This window comes from Rattus norvegicus, chromosome 2 (genome assembly GCF_021556685.1).
Source record: "Rattus norvegicus strain SHRSP/BbbUtx chromosome 2, alternate assembly SHRSP_T2T, whole genome shotgun sequence".
Classification (NCBI taxonomy): Eukaryota; Metazoa; Chordata; class Mammalia; order Rodentia; family Muridae; genus Rattus; species Rattus norvegicus.
Window position 1 is genome coordinate 223,388,653 of NC_141535.1, and position 26,268 is coordinate 223,414,920.

A 26,268-nucleotide genomic window follows, 5' to 3' on the forward strand; every position below is an offset into this window, starting at 1 on the left:
AGATTCTCTCTAGTCATCACTGTGGGTTTAATCATGTGGGATTTCCACATTTCACGCATTAATTCCAAGAGTGTGTTGTCACCATTGTAGCTCATCGTACTTGTCTGTTACTGTCGCATGTGTCACAGGTACCCCTCATATCTGGCTCCTGAGGTGATTGCACAAGGAATTTTCAAAAGCACTGATCATGTGCCCAGTGAAAAGCCATTGCCCTCCGGCCCCAAATCAGATGTATGGTCTCTTGGGATAATTTTATTTGAGCTTTGTGTGGTATGTATAAAATATTAAACTAATAAAGTAAATTGTGTGATCATTAGAATTGGCTTTTTATAGAGGAAGTTTATATAGTAATGAGATATTTTGCTGTACAAGTTGACTAGATATAGACATTATATCAGAGCTCATAATTGCATTATAGTTTATAAGGTTTGAGAAGGATACAGAGTTGAATGAATTCAATGAAAGGAAAGTTTAATTTTTCTATAGGAGTTTTATGTCATTTGGTTATGTCTGTGGGTTTGGGCATCCGGTGTAAGTGTGACAGGCTACATATAAGTGTAAATATTCTGCATAAATCAACACCTAGGATTTTATGGAAAATATTAAGATATAAGTGGATATCATACCAGCAACTAACAAATGGAGCTTTTTGTACAATAAAAATTCATATATTTTAAAAATGAATGAAAAGCTGTATCAAAATCATACTGCTAGGAGGCTTTTACTCTGTCAGTAACAGTGTAGTGGAGCCGTGCTGCACTGAGATGCTCCACTGTGGAGATGTGAGGAAGAGATCAGGGCATTGCTGAGAACATGTGCAAAACCACTTACACTTAGTGTCCACCATAAGAAAGAAACGGCCAATGCAGGGAGTATAGCGTTAACACTTTAAAATAAAACCGCATGCTTTCTAAAATATATGGTAACACGTTTATTAAGTAATTAAATAAGCTCTCAGGAAAACACAAAGTTTTAATGAAATATATGCAATTATTAAAACAAGGGATGTAATGAATTCTAGGAAACTGGAAAAACCAAGAGTAGATAAACCTTAGAAATCCTCCCAAAAGTATTTGAACAAAAGGATAAAGAGATTGCAGATATTAAAAGTTAAAAGAAAAGGAAAATATACCCAGATGTTCTAACATCTATATAATGGGATTATCAAAAGTAGAGAATAAATTCTCCCTTTTGGTAGTATAGGTTCTTTTAAATGGAAAAAAATAAAAACACATAAAAACAACAAAAATAAAAATACTTGGAAATTGTACAGTAAACCTTTGGAAGGTAAGGAATAATAAAAATCGATGACATTGACAGGGTACTTATCAAAAGGTAAGGTGATTTATAACAACTTTCATATTGACTATGTCAATCAATTTTTGCATTAGGCTTCTAAAGTTTGTATTTCTAAAAGTTGAAAAACTGTAGTACATAGAGGCCAAACTCTCTCAGCTGTACTCTAACCAAGAGTCCACAGATACACGCCTACTACGCGCTCGAAAAGCTAAAGTATTAAAGTCTTTGGTAAGTTTCATCGCTGTTGTGGAGAAAAATCTTAAAACCTGCAGTTGGCACTAACTAATGTTTTCCCTCGAAAATCTGGGAATGACATTGCCTATTTTTTTTTTCTAGTAGTGAATATACAGGAGTGGATCAATCTAAATATAATTCCAAAAATTTGAATTTTAAATTATTTAATTTAAAATTAATGAATTAATTTAGTCATATAATCAAGAGTGCCAGTGAAATTAAGGATATGCAGAACTGTGAGAAGCACAGTGTTAAAATTCCCATTTTGAGGACATAACACTAGTGTTCAGTGCAGAAGGGCATATATTCTGATTTAATTTGTGTGTGTTCACAGAGGCAGACAAGTAGCAGATAGAAATATACATTGGAGCCATATCTTAGGAGAGTTTAGGTGCTAAATGGGGATACTTGGTTCTATAAAGCATGGGCCAGCTGAAAGCTTTACGACTGTAGGCCAGCCTGTACTCCTGACAAGTGTAGAACGTAAAAACCATGACAGAAAAGCAGCAAATGTTTTGTGTTTCAGTGCTGTCTCTGATGGTAATTCTGATCTTGAAATATTAAGAATATTTTAACTCTTAAAATAACCAAATTTTCTGTGTATGTAGGTAAAGTCTGAGCCATCTCATTAAAACCTCTCTCTCTCTCTTTTTTATTTTACTTATAGTCTATTTATTGGTTATCACAATTACAACTACTAATTTAGTAGCCTTTGTATTCAAAACTTAGACATTGGAGTATTTTGTCACATGGTTTGATATAACTTTTTCATTTTTATTTCATATAATTTGAAAAATTACACAGCAATTTTAAAGAATTTTTCTTAATGTTTACTGTAACAGATATTTAAGTGTACCATAATTAATTTCTGCTATGAGTGACTAAATTTTAGTTTTTCTCCCATAATTTTATAGATATTACTAATTTGTAATTTTTGTTAGGAAACAGATTTTTTTCTTCCATCTTTATTAAATTGGGTATTTCTTTTTTACATTTCAAATGTTATTCCCTTTCCTAGTTTCCTGGCCATCAGCCCCCTAACCTCTCCCTCTCCCCTTTTGTTCCCCTCCCCATCCTCCCCCCATTACCGCCCTCCCCCAACAATTACGTTCACTGGGGGTTCAGTCTTGGCAGGACCCAGGGCTTCCCCTTCCACTGGTGCTCTTACTAGGATATTCATTGCTACCTATGAGGTCAGAGTCCAGGGTCAGTCCATGTATAGTCTTTAGTTAGTGTAAAACCTTTCTTTAAGTCTCCTTCAAAGAGCGTGTATATTTAACTTGTTTGTAATAAGTGACAAAAAAGCCAACACTGATGAGACACTGTCCACTTTTATAACTCTGAGCACTGTAAGTCTATTCAGTTTCTTCTCCAGTTATACAGATGAGAGACGTGAGGTATAAAGGGATTAGGTAATTTATCAATGTTATTGAATTATTTGGTGATAGAAGAATCCAATTTGTTGCACATACAATTGCTCAACACATGATTTTTGGAGATGAAAATTTTGACTCCCAAATCCGCGTTAAGAGGTTCCAGAGGCAAAGTGACAAGGAAACAACCAAATGTAATACGTTCTTAAAACAGCTTGTAATCCAGCTACTCTGAACTAGGGAGAAGCCAGTTTGAGGCCAGCCTAGACAGATCACCTTAAATTAATAGCATAGGAAGGACTGGGGATGGAACATGGTGCTACCATGCTGTTCTAGCCACTGCCCTGATCTAGCGACTTGAGTCCCTGGCTCAGTGACCAGCTCCAAAAGCACCAAAGACAGCACAGAAGCTCAGGTGCTCTTGAAAGGCATGGAAAGCCAGTCTGAAGTTGCGTGGGAGAAGAACCGCTGTGGGTGGTCATCGGTGCACAGAATGGGCTACCTGAGCGAGAGACAAACAAGGCTTTCAGGGTAGACTTCCAGGGCCATCTCTGTTTTTTCCTAAACAATGCTTTTAGTGATCTGGAAAAAAATAACAGTAATGTATGGTTCTCAAAAGCATCAGTTCTTGGAATCACATTTGGATCTAATGATCATTAGACGTTGGTGCCTTAAATATTACACAGCTCTTAAGAATGTTAACAACAGCTCTTCTTAGTCAAGCTGGCTTTTTTAAAAAACAATAATATTCGATAATAAATTGAAATAACAATAAATAGCCAATAGAACCAGCTCCAATTATGGTACAAAAGATACTCGGGGCAGAAAGACAATTCTACAGATTAATAAGAACTTGTTTCCCATTTTACTTAGGGAAGAAAATTGTTTCAGAGCTTGGATATTTCTGAAAGACTAAAATTTTTGCTTACTTTGGGTAAGTTTCATGCATTTGTTTATCTTTCCACCATAAACATGATGTCGTGTGCATTGGAGTGCGTTCTGAAACAGTGAGGCGCCTGCCTTTAGGTTGATGGTGATGAGGTAAGCATCAGGAGGAGGAACTTGAGCCTTCATGGAAAGAAGTCTTAGTGTCATGATTTAGTCAAGAAAACTATTTTCTATAATCAAACTAATAGAATACAAAACCGTACTTACATGACCATATCTAAACCTTGAGCTACCTTTCTAACGTGACTAGTTGTATATGGAAAACTATCTAGGAAGAATGTTCGTTTCTCTTTAAAACTTGCATATGTATCATATTTGAAATGTCTAGTAACAGATGTGTGATCTAATTCAGACTGAGAGAAATGAGATGTGTGGTAATGAAGGAGAGAGAACCAGTAGGACCACTTCATATGAAACAGTGACACAGCCGAATCCAGTAACCGTTTGCTAAGGATGAAACCTGTGGGAAGGAGGCAATGAAGTTTAAGTTGCATAAAAAGTTTATCTGATTCATTAATTTCTTACAAAGAGTAGACACTACAGCTGTCAAGGAATTTGGGGCACTGTTAAATGTGGTCTAAAGACTGAATTTATACTTTATATCTCCAGAGATACGTGGGGTCATTCTCCAGATCTCATGTAATAAAAATAAATTATTCTTGTAACCATGAAAAAACACAACACCTTTAAAACTCCCTTGAGTTTTTTTTACATCTTATGTAAGTTGCTATAATTTAGTACCTGTGCTCAACTGAACTGAATGGGTAAGCCTCTAAGCTTTTGTCAAAACATGTAAGGAAAGCTAATTCTTTAAATAAAAAAAAAGTTTCAGTAGCTTAGAGACCAAAACTATATTATATGATATTAGAAATTTTTGTCATTGTATTTCCCCCAGTTATTGTGATAGATTAAAAACTAGTGTTTCCTCATCTGGCTTTCCTTTTCCCTCAGGCTGTGTGGATGATACTCTAATCGTTCTGGCTGAGGAGCACGGGTGTCTGGACATTATCAAGGTGTGTTGTACGTGTGCTATCGCAACACTGATACTGGGTCATTTTTAAAGAAAAAAATTAATCATCTCACAGTTTTAGAGTCTGGAAATGTTGTGATAACAGTGCCCACAGGCTCAGGTTTCTGATGAGGGAAGGACACTGGCAGCAGAGAAGCAAGGTGGTGGAGGATGCTGTGGTTACGGAGTTGTGTTGATAAGATCCCGTTCCCAAGATGAAAGCCTGTGGGACACTATCACCCCTCATGGGCCACCTTGTTTCTTGTTTGTTTGCTTTTATTTTTATAAATTCTTGAGAACTTCATGCAGTGGTTTGCTCATATTCACCCAATTCTTCTCCAAATCTCTTCTCATATCAACCCCTATCTCCCACTCCTCCAAATTCACCCTGTATTTAATAACCCAGTGTGGCCCATATACTCCTTGGTGTGGGTATTCACTGCACCCTGGTCTATTTACCGGGAGCCAAACCCTTACAAATAACAGATTCTGCCTTCATTGGCTGTCAGTACCTCCCCACCTCTGGCTCTGGGTCCTTCCAACCACTGTTCCATGACGCTCTTTGCGCCTTGCAGAGGGCGTGTGACATAGATATGGCTGAGACTCCATAGTCACACACTTTCCACACTTTAGCCATTGTGAATTTCTGCCTAAACTACCATTTGCTGTACAAAGAAACTTCTCTGATGACATCTGAGAACTGGATAGCCTATGAGGAAGAGGTGAATTTTCAGAGCAGTGTGGTACTAAGTCCATTAAGTGGAATAATAGTAGCAGGTTCACCTGGCAGCTCATCTCTTAAAAATATTTATTTATTTATTTATTTATTTATTTATTTATTTATTTATTTATTTATTCATTCATTCATTCATTCATTTAATGTATGTGAGTACACTGTCACTATCTTCAGATACACCCAAAGAGGGCATCAGACCCCATTACAGATGGTTGTGAGCCACCATGTAGTTGCTGGGAATTGAACTCAGGGCCTCTGGAAAAGTAGTCAGTGCTCTTAACCGCTGAGCCATCTCTCCAGTCCCCAGCAACTCATCTCTTGATGGCATCTCCTTGGCCTTAAGTTTCAGGACCTGAGTGTAGGAAGGGCACAGTCAAACCGTAGCAGTGTGTGCTGGAGAGCTCATTGTTACAGGCTGTTAAAGCTCTACTTACCTGTCTGCCAATACTGGCTCTTTCCAAGAGGGACAGGTTAACATAAACTTAAATAACGTCCAAATAGAAATGTTTAAGTCAGAATTTTTGAGATTTAAATATTTTAGTAAAATATATTTGTAGAGTTGATCGCTTGTCTATTTTTTATCTTTATTCACCAGGAGCTTCCTGAAAATGCGCTCAGTATTTTGAAGAAGTGCCTCACCTTCCATCCGCCTAAGAGGTGATTCCGTAAGACTTTAGGCTCATCCCAGGCTTCTTCTGTGCAGAGTTGATTTAATATTTGCTGTGACAGTGATGGCCCAAGGGACAATGGCTGCATGTATTGCAATACATAATTGGTACCAGTATTACAAGTGTGATTTAAAGTTAACTTTTTATGAGGGAAAGAAGTCAAATCATGGTCAGAAAACTGGCATATACCATAAAAGTTTCTAATTCATCTTCTTGCTTCAAGAAGAAAAATCACTGAGCAAGAGCGTCACTGCTCTTAGCCCTGGTGATGTTTGGGAAACGACCTAAGTTCATTGCATTGTGTATTACATACTGAATTTGGCAGGAGGTTAAGTTTGCAGTTACTAATAAAAATTGAGGAGGATTTTTGGCATTTTCATTTCATGGTGTTGCTTTTAATTACCTAGCTAAGCATTAAATATAATGCTAGAAAAGAATATATCCTAGTTTCCTATTAGAAAAGACATGGTATCAAGCTATAGTATAACAGAGGACTAGGATCACTAGTAGGACCTGGGGTGTTTATGACAGGGTTTTGTTAGGACATACAGTATTGACAGTTAGCGTAAGTGACTGCCTCAGCACTGGGTCGTGTAATTGCAGCAGCTGGATGCTGCTGAGGGGAACTCCCTTGCTGTTGTCTGTGCCAAGGCTACGGTATCTAAGACTTTTCACCCCACCTTGAATGTGGTATATTTTATAGAAAAAAATTTTATGAGTCTTCCATACTCAGTATTTTAAATTGTCTTTCCCAAGGCCAACCCCAGATGAGCTAATGAAGGACCAGGTGTTCAGTGAGGTGTCACCTTTGTACACCCCCTTTATCAAGCCTGCCAGCCTGTTTTCATCTTCTCTGAGATGCGCTGATTTAACTCTGCCCGAGGATATCAGTGACGTGTGCAAAGGTAAAGACGAATGAAACACAGGAGATGAACCAGCTTTGTTCCCGGCAGAAGCCCCCAGCCTGTTCACTTTGAATTCATCAGCAATAGGTGTTACACTCATGGGCTTCTGTGAAAAATAGCCAGGGATTTAGGAGTTTTCTACAGTTTTTTAAATATAAGTCGAATTTTAGACTCTAAGTTACTAATATTCCATAAAATTTATTTTTAGTGGCCTTAAAAGTCTATCATCAGTAGGAAGTCTGTGCTGTGAAGCATGAGGAGAGGGATGCTTTGTTGACGTGTGGGGTTTTCCTACTACATTCCTTTCTGCAGAGTATAAAAATTCCAGATTTTACCATGTCTAGCTTCTCTAGATGTAGGAAGCAGGCTTGTGACTAAAGCTGACTATGGGATCGCTGCACATCTGTTTAATGTGTTTCTCCGGGGGGCGAGAAAAGTACTGAGGTAGCAGTTTGCCTTCCGTTGTGAGTGAAGGATATATACCTACAATTTTCACAAGCTCTGGCCCCCTCACTGTCCTATGCATAAGCCACTTTTAGGAGGAATTCAACCTGTCACAAAGATAATCAAAATCCCCTACTCATGACACACCGTACTCAAATGCACCCTAGCCTTGCAGTTTCTGTGTGGGCAGAAAGCTTGTGTGACCCGTACAGTCCAGGGGCATAAGCTTACTAAACGGTGTGGCCTGCTTATAGGGCCACAGGATGCTGTCCTTCCTCCTTGCCACGAATATCATTCCCTCCTCCCAGGTCAGTTAGGTGCTGGCTACCTTCTGTAACAAGCCAAATAAGGAAGAAAGGAGTCCTCTGTGGGTATTCCAAACCCCAAATTGATTCTGTTTTCTCCTCCCATTGCCTGAAGCGCAGGCCAGTTTTCCCCAATATCTACTGTGAGTAACTGGCCAGGATCCTAGTGATGAAATTTACTGATGTACCAGAGTGTATAGAGTGTCCTCCTGTAACTGCACACCCTGGGACTTCAAACTCTCGGACTTGTCTGCCCTGATTTTACAGCAATTCATCAATTACAGTTCTGCTTTTACTGTTACAGTTCTGGTTCCCGGGGTTTGTTTTTTTCTGCTCTTGGGACTCCTGGCACATCCTCCTGTCTGTTTCCCCGGTCTGTGGGTAGTAGTTTGCCTCCATTCCATTACCTTTCTTCAGTTCTTACAGATTTTCAATCTCATCTGTTACGATGTTAGGTGGAGTAGCAAACTAAGCTACTTTTCTTAAAATGTCAGTTCTTATCACTATCAGCTATTTATACAGACAAAAATGGTAATAGTAATTTTGAAAATTTTACCATTCATAGATATAGATGATGATTACCTGGCAGAGAGATCTATTGAGGAAGTTTACTACCTTTGGTGTTTGGCTGGGGGAGACCTGGAGAAGGAGCTGATAAACAAGGAAATTATTCGATCCAAACCACCTATCTGCACACTTCCGAAGTAAGTAAAGAGAATCTTTGGTAATAACAGTTTACATTTTAATCTGTTGATTTTTTATTTCATTTCTTTTGGTAGATATTCTAATTATGTGAACATGGAAGCAGTTAGACCCACACCTGTTGGATGACTTAGAATTTGTAATTGCAGATTTCTCTCTAAAGCAGTGGCCCTCAACCCTCCTAAAGCCGTGACCCTTTAATACAGTGCCTCACGCTGTGGTGAACACCAGCCATAAAATTGGTTTTTTGCTACTGTAATTTTCTACTGTTATGAATCATAATTTAAGTATTGGTGTTTTCAGATGGTCCTAGGAGACCCTTGTGAAGGGTTGTTCTAGCCCTGAGGGGGTCACAACTCACAGGAGGAGAATCACTGCTTAGTAGTGTCCTGACAAATATAACCAGGACAGCAAACACCAGAATTATAACTAATCGAGAGACATAAAAGTCAGCCCTGTTCTGAGAAACTTCAGCCAGCAGCTACAGTTGTGAAAACTTGTTTTTCAAGAAAAGATCTCTTAATCAGAGAAAGAACTGGAAGAGCTTGAAGGGGCTCGAGACCCCATATGAACAACAATGCCAAGCAACCAGAGCTTCCAGGGACTAAGCCACTACCTAAATACTATACATGGACTGACCCTGGACTCTGTCCCCATAGGTAGCAATGAATATCCTAGTAAGATCACCAGTGGAAGGGGAAGCCCTGGGTCCTGCTAAGACTGAACCCCCAGTGAACTAGACTATGCGGGGAGGGTGGCAATGGGGGGAGGATGGGGAGGGGAACACCTGTAAGGAAGGGGAGGGGGGAGGGGGATGTTTGCCCGGAAACCGGGAAAGGGAATAACACTCGAAATGTATATAAGAAATACTCAAGTTAATAAAAAAAAAAAAAATGAAGAAAAAAAATAAAAAAAAAAGAGAGGAAATCAGAAAGGAGTAAGACCAAAAAAAGGACTGCAGGGGCTCTTCAGGAATAGCTGCAGTTCTACTGGGAGTTCTAGTAGTTTGTTTTAACGTTGTGGCTTTTGGTTTTAGGGGATGTTGTTGTTGTTGTTGTTAATATAATTAATTATTAATAATAAAAAAAAGAAAAGATCTCTTGTAGCCCATGATGGACTTGAACTCACTGTGTAACAGACTTTCCTCAGTCTCCTCCTGATACTCCCATGTCCACCTTCCAAGCACTGGAGCACAGGCGTACGCACCACGCTTGGTTTTCAGAATCAATTGTCTCGTCTGATTCTTATTTCTCCTTGATGATGACAGTGTGGTAGGACTTTTTTTTAGAAGAAGTAAATATTTTATGATCATTGTAACAACTGTATTTTCTTTTTTTTTTTTCTTTAAATCTTAGTTTTCTCTTTGAAGATGGAGAAAGTTTCGGACAAGGTCGAGATAGAAGCTCACTCTTAGATGACACCACTGTCACGTTGTCTTTGTGCCAGCTAAGAAACGTAAGGATGCAAGCTTACCAATAATGCCTCATTTACAGATAGCACACAACACTTTACCTTTGCGATACGTGAGAGATCGTCTGTCCTGTGTTCCTGGAGTAGAACTGTGAGAAAATATCTATGTTAACTTAAGTTCAGCCTGTGCACACTGCAGGACTGCTCACAGTGTTATCTTTGCATCTTCGTTGACTAAGTCTTTTTATTTCTCCATTTGGTAAACATAGCAAATTTTAAGAATTTTAAACATTTTAAGTTTAAATAAAAACATAATTAAAATTTAAATAGTTAATCAGATTGTGGTGTTTTAAAATGTATGTACTAATTAGAGGTGCCTGGTTACAGTATAGTACTGAGTTTGTTTCAGCTATGTTTACCTGTTCTGAACATGAAAGGATTATGTATTTCATCAGTACTTCTGAGTGAGTGGTCACCTAAAAACTTTAAAAAGTAAATTCCAGAAATTGTGACTTTACCAACTATATTTCATGCAAATGTCTTTAAAGAATATATGGAAAAGCATATTTTTAGTAATCTTTAATAAATGAACATATTAAAATATCTCTTTCTAATCATCATTCTTTATATAATCTAAAATATTTTATACAGTAACTTTCGTATTAATGTAGTAATTTGGTGTTATGTGTGAGGAAACGTTAGGAACACTGTCTAGAGGGAAAGGGAAGACCTTGCTCGTACATAACGCTTGTCAGAAGTACGGTGTGTGTGAATGTTCATGATACAAACTGGTCTTTAGATCCTATTTTTTACTCCTTTGTGCTGTTGTGAGTTTGTAAGTTTTACATTGCTTTTTAAGTGGATCATACTCTTACTAGCCAACATAGTGATTTATAACTACTTTGTAAATTTGCAGAGATTAAAAGATGTTGGCGGGGAAGCATTTTACCCATTGCTTGAAGACGAGTGAGTACACCCTCCTTCATTTGACGCTTTGCCCGAGTCTGTTAGACTAGTAGGAAATGCGTAGATTTAAAGAGAGCATATAACGTCATGCTGTAATTTTACATGGGTTGTTCCTTTACAGCCAGTCAAGTTTACCGCACTCGAACAGCAATAACGAGTTGTCTGCAGCTGCTTCCCTGCCTTTAATCATCAGAGAGAGGGACACAGAGTACCAACTAAACAGGATTATTCTCTTTGACAGGCTGTTGAAGGTAGGAACATATGAAGTGATATATCTAACATAGCAGGTGTTACTCATGGTTCATTGAGCCTTCCTTTAATGCTCTTAATTCTTATAGCTTGAAATTAGGAGTAGAGTAATTCATATAATCTTTTCTGGTTGACTTTCCTAACTTTTAAAATTGATAGAAATCTCAAAACAACAATGTGTGAAAGATCACCTCAGGCAAAGAATTAACATAATTTTTAAAAAGGCATAAAAGTCAATAGGAAAAGGTACCAATGTTGATAGAAATAGGGTATAAGATATGAATATAACTAGTGAACAACTATATTAAACTCATCTTTGCTAGGAATTATACTACACGGTTTCAGTGGTATATTCTTCCACCTCATTAGCAAGACCAGCGTGGGCTTGTGAAGACTGGGCTTCTCCTTTCGGATTGGAAACATTTTGCAAAGCATTTTTAAGGTGCATATTATGTACCTAAGACATAAATATCCTGTGTGCTAATAATTGCCTTCTAGAAACCCCTTCAAATTACAGATTTATAGAAGGTCAAATGTACTAGATATACAAGAAGTTACAGTAGCTTATGCTCAGCACATACCTTATATACTAGAATCTTACAAGGGTTTCGTCCTTTGATCATATAACACTAGAACCCTGGTTTCCAGTCACTTATAATCTGCCCTGATTAAGAATAGGTAGAACAAGTTCTTGTTTTTATTTCAGTGCCCAGAATATGACACCTAGCAATTTGAGACATTTTCCTTTTCTTGCCTTGATACTATCTTCTTTTTAATTATTACTTTTAAATTGTATTTATCATGACTATTATGTTGATGGTGTGTGTGTGTGTATCTGTATCTGTGTGTGTATATGTGTGTGTGTGTGTGTGTGTGTGTGTGTGTGTGTGTGTAATGACTGGGCACCTGTGCCAGAGTGTAAATGTGGAAACCAGTGGGTGACTTTGTAGACCCTGGAATCAAGCTCAAATTGATAATCAAGCTAGAGCAGCGAGTGCCTTTACCTGCTGAGCAGCTTCTCCAAGTCCCTTCAGTCATGTGCGTGTCAGTTATATTTATGAGGTATATGGGCTATGCGTCAGTACATATTCATGAGGTGCCAATGTACCATTTAATCCATGTTTGCAAAATACAATTTTCAAGTCAAAATAAGCTTATCTGCTTTTTCAAATATTTATCATTTATTTGTGACAAAATAGTTATCCATTTTTGTGACATCTCATAAGATACAATGTGCTGTTATTAATTTATAGATAGCCACTTTTTGTGCACTAGGACACTAGTGTTTATTTCATTGACCTAACTGCACATATCAAGTAACTTTTTCCGCTCTTTTCTCACCACTGTGCTCTCCTGCTCCTGCTAACTACTTTGCACTTGTCCACTTGGAACTTGTAGGAGACCACTTTTCTTAATGTTTTTCTTCTTCTAATTCATGTTGAGTGAAACCATATGTATTTTCTGAACTTGATTTAGCATAGTATCTTCGTGTTTTATTCATGTTCTCACAAATTACAGGATTTTGTGTTTGGGAGCTGAATGGTATTCCACTCACAGTATACACTATCTCCTTTATGTACTCATCATTGATGGGCATATGTTAATTCTATTTGTCGCATATTATGAATAGTAGTAGTTTAATAAAAATGTCGCTGCAGATGTCTGCTGGACATAGTAATTCCATTTCTTTGGCATTCATACTGAGAACTGGAATACAGGATCATAAGAAGTGTTACAGGTTGAATGTAAAATATCCTACACAGTCTTCTGTCTGTGAACACTTGGTCACTCTGTTTCAGGATGTTGTAGAACCCTAGGAGGTGCAGGGGAACAAGGGCCCAGCAGTAGACTTTGATGTTTATAGCTCTTCTCTGATTCTGACTCAAATCTCTTTGCCTCCATATTGGTACCATATAACTGTGAGGGATGGTACTGCCCAGCCCATGAGTCAAACACCTCACTTACGTTGCTGCTATGAGGCATCCTGTCAGTGATGAGGAAAGTAACTTATAGAATCATACAGGTCTATCTGTAATTTTTTCAGGAAATTCCATGTTGTTTCCCATAATAGCTGTGTGAATTGATATTGCCATCCACAGTGTACCTCGGCACCTCCGTAGAGGTCAGAGTAGCTGGAAGGATGTGCTTTTTGCTTTGCATTTCCCCAGGGGATGGGGATGCTGAGACTGGTTTCAGTGTCTGGTGCCTACTTGCAGATCTTCTGAGAACTGTCTATTTAGATGTACTGACAGCTATTGAATTCTATTGCTTTTTGCTATCAAGGCTTTGGTTTCCTTACTGCACTGTGAATACTGATTCTGGGTCAGTTGCAAAGCTTGCCAAAGCCTTCCATAATTCTGTAGGCCATTTCTTACTCCACTAACTGTTTAATTTGTCATACAGTAACTTACAAGTGTGGGGGGGGCAGGAGAGAGTGAGGAGAGGAAGGGAGAGCAAGAGAAAGAGAGAGAAAGAGAGAGGGAGGGAGAGAGTGAGAGAGGAGAATGTACCTGAGTGTGTATGTGTGTACAGTGTTCACAGAGGCCCCCTGAAACTGGAGTTATAGGCAGTTTTGAGTCAACATGTGAGTGCTAGGAATCAAACTTTGCTCCTTAGAAAAAGTAGAAAGAGATCTTTTCCAGTGAGCCATCTCCAGACTCCTCTCTTCTCTCTCTTCTTTTAAAGTATACTAGGGCCTTATTAATTTTGCTTCTTTTTCCAGCCATTTTGTTTAACTCTTTACAGTTTGGTGGACTCTGTCTCGTTTGTCCTCGTTCTAATGTGCATCACTGACTTTCCTCTGACTGAGTTTGCCAGGCTCTCCTTTTCTGCTCCTTTAGACTGTCAGTACGAAACGGTTTTGCTCGTTTGACGTGGCCACTGATTTGTGTGAATTGCCCTCATAGAGCTAATCTTACTGTATCCCATAGGTTTTTGGTATTGTTTCCATTATTCTTGTTTCAGAAATATTTTAATATACTTCATAATTGGATCCATTGGTAGTTCGGAAGTATACTGTTGACTTTTATGTATCTGTTTCATTTTCAAACTTTTTCTGGTGATTTCTGTTTTATTGATTGTTATTGATAAATATGCATGCTATGATTTTAATTTTTGACTATTTTTATCTTATCATAGGCTTACCCATACAAAAAAAATCAAATCTGGAAAGAAGCAAGAGTTGACATCCCTCCACTTATGCGGGGTTTAACCTGGGCTGCTCTTCTGGGAGTTGAGGTAGGAAAGCAAAAAGCCTGGAAATTGATAAGGAGTGTATAGAAAGAATATAAAATGTAAAGTTCCATGTATGTAGGGATTCATATTTGTCTTCCAAATGCCTGGGAGGCTGTTGCAGTGGATTATGAGTTTAAGGGCAATTTGGGATACATGGGTTGTAGGTTGACGTCTTTATGCAGGTGAAGGCAGGTACAGGATAGAATGAGGCCTGTCATTGGACAAGAAGGAAGGATGGGCAGGAGAAAAGTTTTAGAGAGGAGAGGAAATGAGAGAGAGCGAGAGAACATGGAGGCGGATGTTAAGATTTCTCTCTATACATCTATAGGTTGTTATAACTATTCTTAAGGGATAGATGTGTACAGGGCTTTGTATGTCTAGATGAGCAAACTATATCTTATCTAGGTGGGCAGTTTATATCCTCATCAATTGGTTGTAAGTTAATCGTGTGGATGTATTGTGCATTGAGCATTTAATACAAATCTGGTTCCTGGGTTAGTTTGTTGAGTCATGACTTCACTGGGTTGTTCGGAGTGTGAGCAGAGTCAGTGACAGGAGCTGTGCTAAGCTATAGAATGCTTGGGGCTAGCGTGGTAGGGCCACGCTAGCTCGGCCAGTGGAACGCTATGTGTGTCTTGGGCATGATAACAAGGCTGAGGGGACAATGTGTGAAAGCAGCTGAGAGAAGCAGCAAGAGCACGTGGATCCGTGCAGAGTGGGACCTCGCAGGAACAAGGATGAGCACGCTGTTTTAATTTTATCACAACAATGGGTGAATCCTATCTCAGGAAAACTGTAATGCTTTATATCTAATTTTACTTCTATTAATAGAAAATTATAAATTAAAATATTTGACAATTTTAAGTAGAAAAATATTTGAAAAGCATAGAATAGAAAATATAATTATATTGATGTGCTTTAATATTTTACTTATTAGTACCATGGAAAATATCATTTTAAACCGGTTGTCTAGTGAACAGATATCAATTAAAAGTGCCATCCTGCTTATGAAGCATGCTCCTTTTTAAATACAACTTTAATTCATAAGTGGGTCCAAATTGATTAATATTTAAATCCAGTTGTGGCGTGTCAAAGTTATGAATGTAGTTTATTAGCTTTTATCCTAGCTGTTCCACTTTGGCCAACCTGCCAAGAGAAATAGCTAATTTGTCTTCTATGCCTGATCTGCAGCAGGGTGGGAAAGTGCGCTGTCCCAGAGTTACTCACCAAGCTTGTGTTTGCAGAAGTCTGGTGACAAGTCATGAGGGTGACATGTCCTTTTCATATTGTTTCATTTCCTATCAATTTCCTTCTGTCTGCTATATAGATATATGCCACCATTCTAGTTCCCTCAACCATTTTTAATCTTTTTAAAGTTTTTTATTCAGATTATTTTATGCAATGTATTTTTCATATTGTTTCTCCTCCCAGGTCCTCTCTACCTCCCTACCCATCCAACTCCCTGTGTTATTGAGAGTGTGTCCTTTGCCAGCCTGCCTGCACCCCTCTCTCAAATCAAAACAGACTAACAAAAAAGCCACGGAGTGCATTTGTGTCGGCCAATGCTGCTGACAGATGACCTGATCTGCAGTGTGGCCTCAGCTGTTTTTAACACTTATGGACTTCTGTTGGCACAACTTTTTTCTCTATTCCTGTTTCTATTGATGAGGTTCTACAAATTTCTTTGAATGTATTTGGTTACTTCACAAGCTTGCCAGATGCTCCTTACCATGTTACTAATTAGTTAATAACTAGTGCTGTAAGGCTATACTGTATTCCAGTCCAGAAACACACATTGTCAGGTTTTCCAAACCCATTGTTAAAAGATATTCCAAAAAATGTATGCAGTAAATAATTTTACTAAATTCTTGGCTTTCTCTACCACTATAGTAAGTCATAAAATAAGAACTTTCATGAGTGACCCTATAGAACATGATCGAAATTTAAAGTCGTGTATTCAGATATTCTTTGTGTGATGCTGTAACTAAGAAATGTTAATGGGCCTCATGTTCTCCGATCACAGCATATTTACCCGTGTTCCTGCTGCTGTCATTCTTCTGAGCAAGTTTACTGTGTTTGCCTCACTTGCTTTAACAGAAAATTTTCTGATAAGATAAATCTCTTTCTAAAATAATATCTTTTTCATGAAAATGTTGATTTATGAGTTAGTAATGCACAGAAAATAACATTTTGGTATACTCTCTAGCTGCCTGATTCTTTGGTTGTCGGGTTTTTTGTTTCTTTCTTTCTGAGGTGAGGTCTTACTGTACTGTCACAGCGTACCTGTGTCTTTCTCTTGAGTGTTGGGATTACAGGTGTTTATCAACCACCAGAGTGGACCTTCCTCAGACACGATCAAAGACGTAGAGAATTTCTAAGCTGCAGACTAAGCTTTAGTTTATATGTAACTATCCATATTTAGGTTGACCTTTAAAATTAGGTTTTGGAAGAAACAGGCTTTTCCTTTAAAGCATCACTAATCCAAAATTTTCAAATCTAAGAGCTTTGAGTATTGACATATTGCTGAAAAAAGTGAGGTTTGCATTTTTATATTAGAGACACTATTCCAGTAAATTCTATATTAGAGATACTATACCAGTAAATTTTATATTAGAGACACTATACCAGTAAATTTTATATTAGAGATTATACCAGTAAGTTTTATATTAGAGATACTATACCAGTAAATTCTATGCAAATATTCCAAATCTAGAAAAATTAAAATACTTATGATCCCAATTTTATTAACAATATAAGGAATTTATATGTTACATTATTTTTTGCAGGGAGCTATTCACGCCAAGTACGATGCCATTGATAAAGACACTCCGATTCCCACAGACAGACAAGTAAGGTGTTTAAGCAACTCTCCCAGTTCCTTAACTGTTAGAAGGTATGAGAATACCTCTTCCTTCCATTATGAATGTTCTGCCACTGCCCAAAGTATGTGAAAAGAGTTTCTCTTATACCCAGAAACTAATGTGTGATGTTTCCAAAGATTAATTTAAAAACTCATACAGTTTATCATCGGATTATGAAGGTAAAATATTCTGAAGCAGTCTCTTCTTATCTGTGTTGAAGAAGCAAGAGCTCAAAGTCTGTGGGATCCTCTGTCTCAGTGACACTTCCTGCTTTGCTGCTCACAGATTGAAGTGGATATCCCCCGCTGTCATCAGTATGACGAACTCTTGTCATCACCAGAAGGCCATGCAAAGTTCCGGCGTGTGCTGAAAGCTTGGGTAGTTTCTCATCCTGATCTTGTGTACTGGCAAGGTAACATTTCAGTTATTAGAATCTTTCTTCAAGTCTTTTCTCTTTCATTTTGAAGGGGTGAAAAAAACCTCTAAAATTCCAGTGCATTTTGAAGATGTTAACTTTTAATTATTAAACAGACTTGGTCTAAATGCATCGAAGATTCATTTTACATATTTAATAGTCAACATTGACAGGAAAACAGAGTTTAATCTGTAGAAATAGTTTTAATCTTATCAGAGTAATGAAATGGCTCATGCCATGTAAGATGTTAGGGTATTTGAGAATGTTACTACTAAAGCTTTCTAATAAAGAATTATCGCAGTTATTAGCAAGGAGTAGCACCTTAAATCACTCATTTTTTATTCTGCCTTCTTTTATTTTATTTTCTTGGTTATTTTATTTCACATTTCAAATGTTATCCCCCTTCCCAGTTTAAACCCCCTGTCCCATTCTCCAACACCCTGCCTCCATGAGGGCCTCACCTCCCACCGATGCCATCGTCTACTGCACATGCAGCTGGAGCCATGGGTCCCTCCACGTGTACTCTTTGGATGCTGGTTTGGTCTGTTGGAGCTCTAGGGGGTTTGGTTGGTTGATATTGTTCTTCTTCCTGGGGGGGGGGGGGCTGCAAACCCCTTCAGCTCCTCAGTCCTTCCCCTAACTCCTCCATTGAGGTCGTGGTGCTCTGTTTCCTTTTTCTCTCTGATATTGTTAATGTCTCTAAGACTAGATTTCTTCATTTGCCAATTCTATCTTTATGATCATTAATTCATAAATAAGAAACCTATTCAACCCAACCCCATTTTTGGGTGTTTTGTTATGAGCAGTGGTTTTTGTTTTTGAGTTTTGTATTGCTTACTGACCACTCTTGGAGGTATGATCATTTTTGCCCAGCACACCTGAGAGTGCATTTTCTCCTAACCCATTATAGGGCCATTTTATGTGTTCTTTCAGCATGGTAACAGATTAAAAGACCATAATCAATAAAATAAGTGTGTTTGTGTACTTTATTTCATAATCCTGAAGAAAAAAGGTTTATATGACAAAGATCCATCTCCTACATGAGAAAACATACCTGAAGAGGCTAAATAATTACCAAATTCACACATGGTTTGGGTCACACTTGTGAGTGTATCTGAAGCTCCTACATATTTACGTCAGTACCGTTGTGCTGCCCTTTGCCTTGTTTTGGACACTGATGACCCTACTATTTATTCTGCATCACAACTACTGACAGGATGCACATCTGTGTCGATGTGTGCATAGTGCTTGATCTATTTGGAGGATGCAGGAATGGAGTGGGGCCTCTCCAGTTCTACTGGAGTGTACTCATTTATCTCTTTGGTTCCAACTTCTCTCCATTAGGTCTTGACTCACTCTGTGCTCCATTCCTGTATCTAAATTTCAACAATGAAGGTAAGCTTTTCTACCACTGGGAAATCACTATGCATATTATTCTTAAATATCAGGCCCAAACCAGAAGTGTTGTCTTAAAGTTCTTGTATTTTACCTTGCACATATCATAAAATATTGTGAAACTGTGTTCATTTCTTTTAAAGGATGAAAATAATTAGTTGAGTATTAAAGGGTATTCCTTGTCAAAGGAAAAAAAAAGTCCCAGGTGGAAATTGTTCTAATTCTGCTGAATTCCTTTACCCAATTTAATGACTACTTTTATGATCTTTGGGAGAAGACTTTGACCTTTCTAGAAATTACTGTTAAATATATTTTCTAAATAATTTATAAACTAATAAATACTGGTTAGCTTTCTCTCTTATTATAAATCCTACACGTATTATCCTAAACATACTTGTTTAATGGAGACTTCTTCATGCCTCTTGTGGACCAGGAGGTTGATCCTGTGTCTGTTTTCTTCTCATGAACTCGCACCCATATGCCAGTGCTGCCAACCTTGTTTGGCAGGGTTTCTGGTTTCTATCACTCTGTTATAGGACCTTTTATAGAAGATTATTCAAGTACTGTGTTAGATTTGACACACTCAAATTTAGAACTCTGAATTATATCACTTGTGTAGTATGATATCCTATATTACCTTAATATATAGACATCTTACCTCAAAATCTCCATTTTTCATATACAGTCTTATCATAGGCAATGAGAATTTTTGAAGTTGAGTAGAAATGCAATAATCTTGACATTTTAGATTTCTTTCCTTGAATGACTGTATAGTGCTCTCTTCTGATAAGTTCACTCACTAGTCTGATCTGGTTTTTGCTGGGATTACTCCAGTATATCCATTGATTAGTTATGGATCCAAGAGTAGTAAAAGGTCTCATTTTAAAGTACAGGTCAGCACTAGTCCTCCTAAGGCCAGGAACTTTGCTTGCATCAGCAGTAATTAAGGATTATGAGATTCCTGCACCTTGTTAGTAATGAGCTTACAAGTTTAAAAAAATAAAGTCCAGGCAATTAAGATTTTATTATTGGGGGATAGTGATGGCCACAGAAATTTGAAATTGAAATTACTGGAATGTTTGTCTTTCAGTGTCTCCTTTAAATACCAGAAGCTTTTCTCCCTGTAAGTTTGCACTCCCAGCACTTACTGACATAATCGTTATTAGTAGTGGATGCACAGAGTGTGCGCTGAGTGAGTAAGAGCTGCTCACTACTCTTTAACTGACTGTGGATTTATTCTTTCTCAGCTTTGGCGTATGCATGCATGTCTGCTTTTATTCCCAAATATCTGTATAACTTCTTCTTGAAAGACAACTCACATGTAATACAAGGTAAGCAAATGCCTTTTCCTGTCTTCATATAGGAACACATTTCTACCAAGACACCAATCTTCAGGAAAATAGTTTTGACCCAGTAGCATATGTTGATGGTTCATCACCAAAACCCAGAAAGAATATCAGGATTTTTTTTCCTTATAATTATTAAAGGAATTATGGTCCTTTTCTGATGACTATTTAATATCTGCTCTCAATTCAGTGCAGACTTGTTACTTTGAGAATTGGAAATCGTCTCTACCAGTTAAAATGAAAACAAGATATTTTGGAGGAGTCTATTCATTAGAGTTTAGTGATATTGAAAATAGATTTTATAGCTTACAGTATATGCATATGCTAGCCAATGAAATTGAGCAACAACATAATTGTTTTATAGGATCAAGGTATATTCACATGGAAAGATAAGGCTAAATGGAAAGAATACAGTACTAAGATTTTTTTCCAGTATAGAAAATTTTATCTGAACTAGAAAGACTACCAGATGAGCTTGCTTGCTTACTTAGAAAGAATGGCTCACACGCATAGCCCTCAATCCAGGCTAACTGAGTGGTAGAGTGCTTGCCTAGCATGTGTGAGGTGCTGCTTCAAGCTCCAGTTCCACCTCATGTTTGAGAAATCATTTTTCTCTTCTCTTGAACCCCTCTTCCCATTCAGTTAGAAATATTTGTAGTTGTTCTTTGGCTTTTAGTAGGGAGGTTAGGCCTTTATTGCTCTCTTAGTGGGAAATAACTTCATCTATTGGCTTCTTTGGAGTGCCCAGAGTCAGCATATCTTGTATCAGTTTTGTTTGACTGGCTTGGGTTCTGACTGTGGCTGACATGAAACTCAGGTGTGTAGCTCAACCTGGCTCTGCTCCTCCTGCTCTACCTGCTGGAGCTGGAAGCCCACGACCCCGCAGCATCACTCTGATGTTGATGCGACCATCAACTTCAGGATAAACTAGAAACCTTGGGAGATAATAGTTAGCAAATGAAGTCGGTTATTTCTGAACAGTAAGCAGGCACAGTCATTTGCTTAGAATCTGTCATCTGCATCCTTCACCTCTGCTTTTTCCTGCTAAGGGCATCAGTGCTGAAATGCTGATCAGAGAGGAGACCAGCACAGTTACTTGCATGGAATTGAAAGTTCATCTCAGTGTATTTCATGCATGTTTTACAAACAAATAGAGCTTATTTATAAAGAGCCATTAAAATTATATCAGGTGAAATCTTACATCAGTTTCTTTGGGATTATAATTGTGTGAATGTAATAAGTAGGAGAGGACAATAAAATTAGGAAGCATCATCACTATAGACCTCATTTCAAGAAATAAAAATACAAATTTTCTTATTAAAATATGGGAAGTTTTATTTGGTTTTGTGGAATTATACTGAAACTACACTTGACATTTTAGGGTGGTTTTATAAAAGCAGTTAAAGAAAAGATAAATGTTAAAGTTAACTGAGGATTTCAACTTGGTTTGTAACTCTTGAACTCATTGAAATTATACCATTTTGTTCTAAACTGGGGGAGCGGGCAAATGGAATGAAGAGTAAATCAAGAAATGTGATGGTTGAACATCCATTCTTTATCTAGAATGAGTAAACAAGGCCCATGTTAGGTCATGGCTGGGACTTGTTGATGTCATTAAACCGAGTAGAGCGCTGACATTTCCTTTGCTTGACTTGATGCTGCTTATTAAACGTACACCCAGCATTTATTAGCAAGTAACTATAAAATACAAGGAGTAATTAGGAATAGCATTAGTGAAAACAGTAATAGGTTACTTTTACTTATTACTGTTTCTCAAAATAACATAGATCCTTACATAAACTTATAAAGCAAGGAAACCTTATTTTTAGAGATATTTCACCAAATAATTCACTTAAAAATTAGTTATTTTATCAAAGAAAATTTAGATTATCAAAGGAAAGTTTTTAATTTTTATTGTAACTATGATTTCAATTTCAAAAAAGAAACTGAGGGCATTTGTCGAGCTGTGCTTTGTTTAGTTTTACCTTGTAGCCCAGGCTGTGGTAGACATCACAGTCTTCTTCCCACTCCTCACAAAGGGCTGGGGTCACAGCCTTTAATGTTGGTTTTGGGTTCTGTTTTGGTTTGGTTTGGTTTTTAACAAAGTTATTGTTTAGAACACATGCTACCACACAATCTTATTTAGGTCCATTAGTAGGTAATCAATAAATGGGTACAAATAGTAACCTGTTGAAACAATGGGGAAAGTGAGGTATATTCTTCATATTTAACCCTACAACTTGTAATAGAATTAGAATAAACAAAAGGCGTGTGAGTGTGTATGTGTGCTCGTATGTGTGTGTGTATGTATAATGTACATGCACATGCGTGTGTGTGTGTGCTCGTATGTGTGTATGTGTAATGTACATGCACATGTGTGTGTGTGTGTGTGTGTGTGTGTGTGTGTGTGTGTGTGTGTGGAGGGTTCATACAAGCTCTACAGCCAGCAGTGAAACAATCCACAGACTAGAATGAAATTCAGTTCAGCTCAACTTGTAAAGCCATCACTAGGGCTTAAACAAGCAGTCTGATAGTACAATTTTGAAAAAAAACTTTTCTGGTGACAATTAACTCTGTCACATGTGTTCAACAAAGCTCAAGATATGTTTGCATTGAAATTCCTTTACAAAGTACATATGTGCTCCTTCATAAAAATGGTTTCTGCTGACTCAGAAACAGTGTTGAAGTTAAGGTCTAGGGAGATTGACTGAGGTAAACATGGTACCGATGGGAGTCAGGATTGGCTGGGCCTAAGATAACAGAAGTTACTGATTCTGTTGTAAAGTACAGGTGACACCTCTCATAAGGACGGTTTTGTGGACCCAGGAGCAATTCTCAAGATTTAGGACAAAAGTCTTGGATAAACAAACGTAATATTCTGGGGGATTCAGGTGAAGCCTGGCCCTACAGACAGCAAAGGGTCACCAGGCTGTAAAGTACCTCCCAGTGTTCAGGAAAGGAGACAGGTGAACATGGCTTCCTTTGAAGAGATAAGCCTGAGTGTATACCCTCTACTCTGTGTGTGTGTGTGTGTGTGTGTGTGTGTGTGTGTGTGTGTGTGTGTGTGTGTGTCTGTGTGTGTGTGTCTGTGTCTGTGTGTGTGTGTGTGTTCGTGCAGGTACTCAATGTACATTCATGTGGGTACTGGATGGAAAAGTTAACTGTCTTCTAAATCGCTCTCCACTTTGTCTTTCATGACAGGGTCTCTCACTGAACCAGCTCCTAGCAATCCCTAGAGTCTGCCTTGCCCCTTATCTCAGTGTGGGGTTATAGACACCCAGCTTTTGTGTGGGCACTGGCTCTGAACTCAGCTCCTCATGCTTGCAACAACAGGCTTTTACACACCTAGCTATCTGTCCCAACAAAGATATTTTCAATTGCCTACCATTTACTTACTTTCTATTAATTTTTGTTAACCAATTAAGTTCATATTTCTACATATGCCAAACAGAATTATATGTAGGAAAAATTTGCAGCTATAAAAGATGCTGAAATTTGTATATAGAAAGCAGTTTGAGGCAGTTACTCTCCTGTGCGACTTGTCTTTACTGTTCCTTACATACATGTCTGTTCCACCTTCTCAACATATCACTGAGAAACATATTCACTGTTACTGGAGCAAATGTATTTGTACACTTTGGTTGGAAAATATCAGTTATCCTGTGTTTAATTTATGACTCAAGAAATAACAGATAGCTCTGAAAGTAAACTGTGGGATTGTTTTTTGTGCATCAGTTTACTACTTAGCACTGTGACTCAGGTAGTAACGGAATGGAAATTACACCTTGAAGGACACTGTTCTGTGGAGCAGTTTGATTCTCACCCCGTGTAAGCTGTGGCTCACTTACTTAAGGCTGGAGACTGTTGCAGACAGTGGTTGTCTCCAGCATTGTTGTCCTTTCAGAGTACCTGACTGTGTTCTCCCAGATGATCTCCTTCCATGATCCAGAGCTGAGTAATCACCTCAACGAGATTGGCTTCATCCCTGATGTGAGTAAACCTGGGCATTGGCTTCATCCCTGATGTGAGTGTGTCTGGAGCATTGGCTTCATCCCTGACTTGGGTGTGTCTGGTGCATTGGCTTCATCCCTGATGTGAGTGTGTCTGGAGCATTGGCTTCATCCCTGACTTGGGTGTGTCTGGAGCATTGGCTTCATCCCTGATGTGAGTGTGTCTGGAGCACTGCAGAGAGTGAGATGGAAGTGGTAAGGTCGAGCAGAAATGACAGAATAATAGATGGTACTTTAAATTGGTGGTCATAGAGGTCTGCACAAGTTGCTAAAGGTAATTACAGCTTTGTGTTTGTGTGGTTACTTCCCATGTCCTCACATGAAAGAACATTTCATATTCCTTCCATGTTTACTATTAACTATTTGTTGTTTAAAACCCATTGAACAGTGGGTTTAAAAATAGTATCTTTATTAGTTCTTCAGTGTTTTTTAAAATTATCTCTGAGAAGATTGTAACTGTGCCTCTAATAATACTGTGAGCTGGGATTCATTCAGACGAAGAGTGGGTTCAGTAATAATCAGATCCCAAACTGAGCTCCCACTCAAGAACTAATCCTATCAAAGCCTTCATTAATCCCCCATCACCGAGGTGCAGCCTCCTGTTGCAGGGAGATTGTGAGTCGTGGCTCCTTCCATTTGCTGTGGGTCACAGGACTCCGAGCACCAAGCAGTGCAGAAGCTTGAGTAGCTCCGGGTATTGTGCACTGATGTGATGCCTAGATTCTCTAAGTCATGGCAGCTATGTGATTTACATAGATATAGATTAAGTAATGCTTATTTGGAGAGGTTGGGGCAAGGATGATTTTTATCATCCTTTCTTTATGCATTTCTGCTTCTGGAAATACACTAGGACCTTAAAAAACAAGACCAGTAAAGTGTGCTTCCTCATTCTTAAAGAGAACTGGTTTTTTCTAAAATGTTCAGGATAACATCAGCTTGCCTCCTATGAACAGTTGTCAGGTGACCATTAAAGAGAAATGACACTGGCGCTCTCTCTCTCTCTCTCTCTCTCTCTCTCTCTCTCTCTCTCTCTCTCTCTCTCTCTTCCTCCTTCCTCCCTCCCTTCCTCTCTATAGTAACTGGTATCCTTTTGACCCTACTGTCCGAGCTGAAGATAACACTAACAAATTCAGGGGTACAGTGGCTAGCCGTCGTCACATAACTGCAGGTGATACAGGGGCTTACACTACCTAATTCTCTTCCTCTTAAAAGCTTTTGCTGCCATCTTTGTCTGAGTTTGTATATGTAAACAGAAAATATAGAGGGACCTCTTAGACATACTTGTTTTTTAGTTTCTTCTTTGTTCTTTTTGTTTTGTTTTGTTTTGGTTTTTGGTTTTTTGGTTTTTTGGTTTGTTTGTTTTATTTCTGTCCTTTAAGAAGTTTTAGATTTTATTCCAAAGAGATTATTGACAATGGGCTTTTGATTTTATATCAAAATATGTTGCAGGAAAAACACTATATTTACATTGTCACAAGGTAAGATCCTGATTGTGGAGTATCTGCAGGGTGTGTGTTTGTCTAACTCTATCATGAGCCTGACCTTAACTCTAATGCCTTTGAATACAATGAACTTCTTAGCGTTATTTCATAGTGAAGCCTGGCTACTCTCTTGTAGAAAGTGCCCAGACCTTATAAACCAAAGGTTTATTATTTGAGCCAGGAAGGACAAAATAGTTTAATAAGTTTTTGTTTAAAAGAATCCTTTGTAATTTGAATATTTAACAATGGCTATTCAGCAAATCCTCAGTTGAATCCTC

The 26,268-nt window shown here is 38.1% G+C and overlaps 1 protein-coding gene across 4 annotated transcripts in view; it reads left to right on the forward strand.

Annotated features, from left to right (window-relative positions):
• The window catches only part of Tbck (TBC1 domain containing kinase), a 171,570-nt gene that overhangs the window by 38,821 nt on the left and 106,481 nt on the right, over nt 1-26,268 (forward strand). The window contains exons 6-20 of one of the 4 annotated variants that reach the window (XR_015661625.1): nt 129-270; nt 3,780-3,840; nt 4,806-4,867; nt 6,195-6,256; nt 7,024-7,172; nt 8,487-8,625; nt 9,979-10,078; nt 10,950-10,999; nt 11,121-11,250; nt 14,387-14,485; nt 17,269-17,331; nt 17,564-17,755; nt 19,103-19,153; nt 20,401-20,484; nt 24,404-24,489. Coding sequence is in view for 3 of the 4 variants with exons in the window: in NM_001415033.1 (NP_001401962.1) it covers nt 129-270; nt 3,780-3,840; nt 4,806-4,867; nt 6,195-6,256; nt 7,024-7,172; nt 8,487-8,625; nt 9,979-10,078; nt 10,950-10,999; nt 11,121-11,250; nt 14,387-14,485; nt 17,269-17,331; nt 17,629-17,755; nt 19,103-19,153; nt 20,401-20,484; nt 24,404-24,489 (1,405 nt within the window). In the remaining variant the exon portion in view is untranslated. 4 annotated transcript variants of the gene reach the window in all.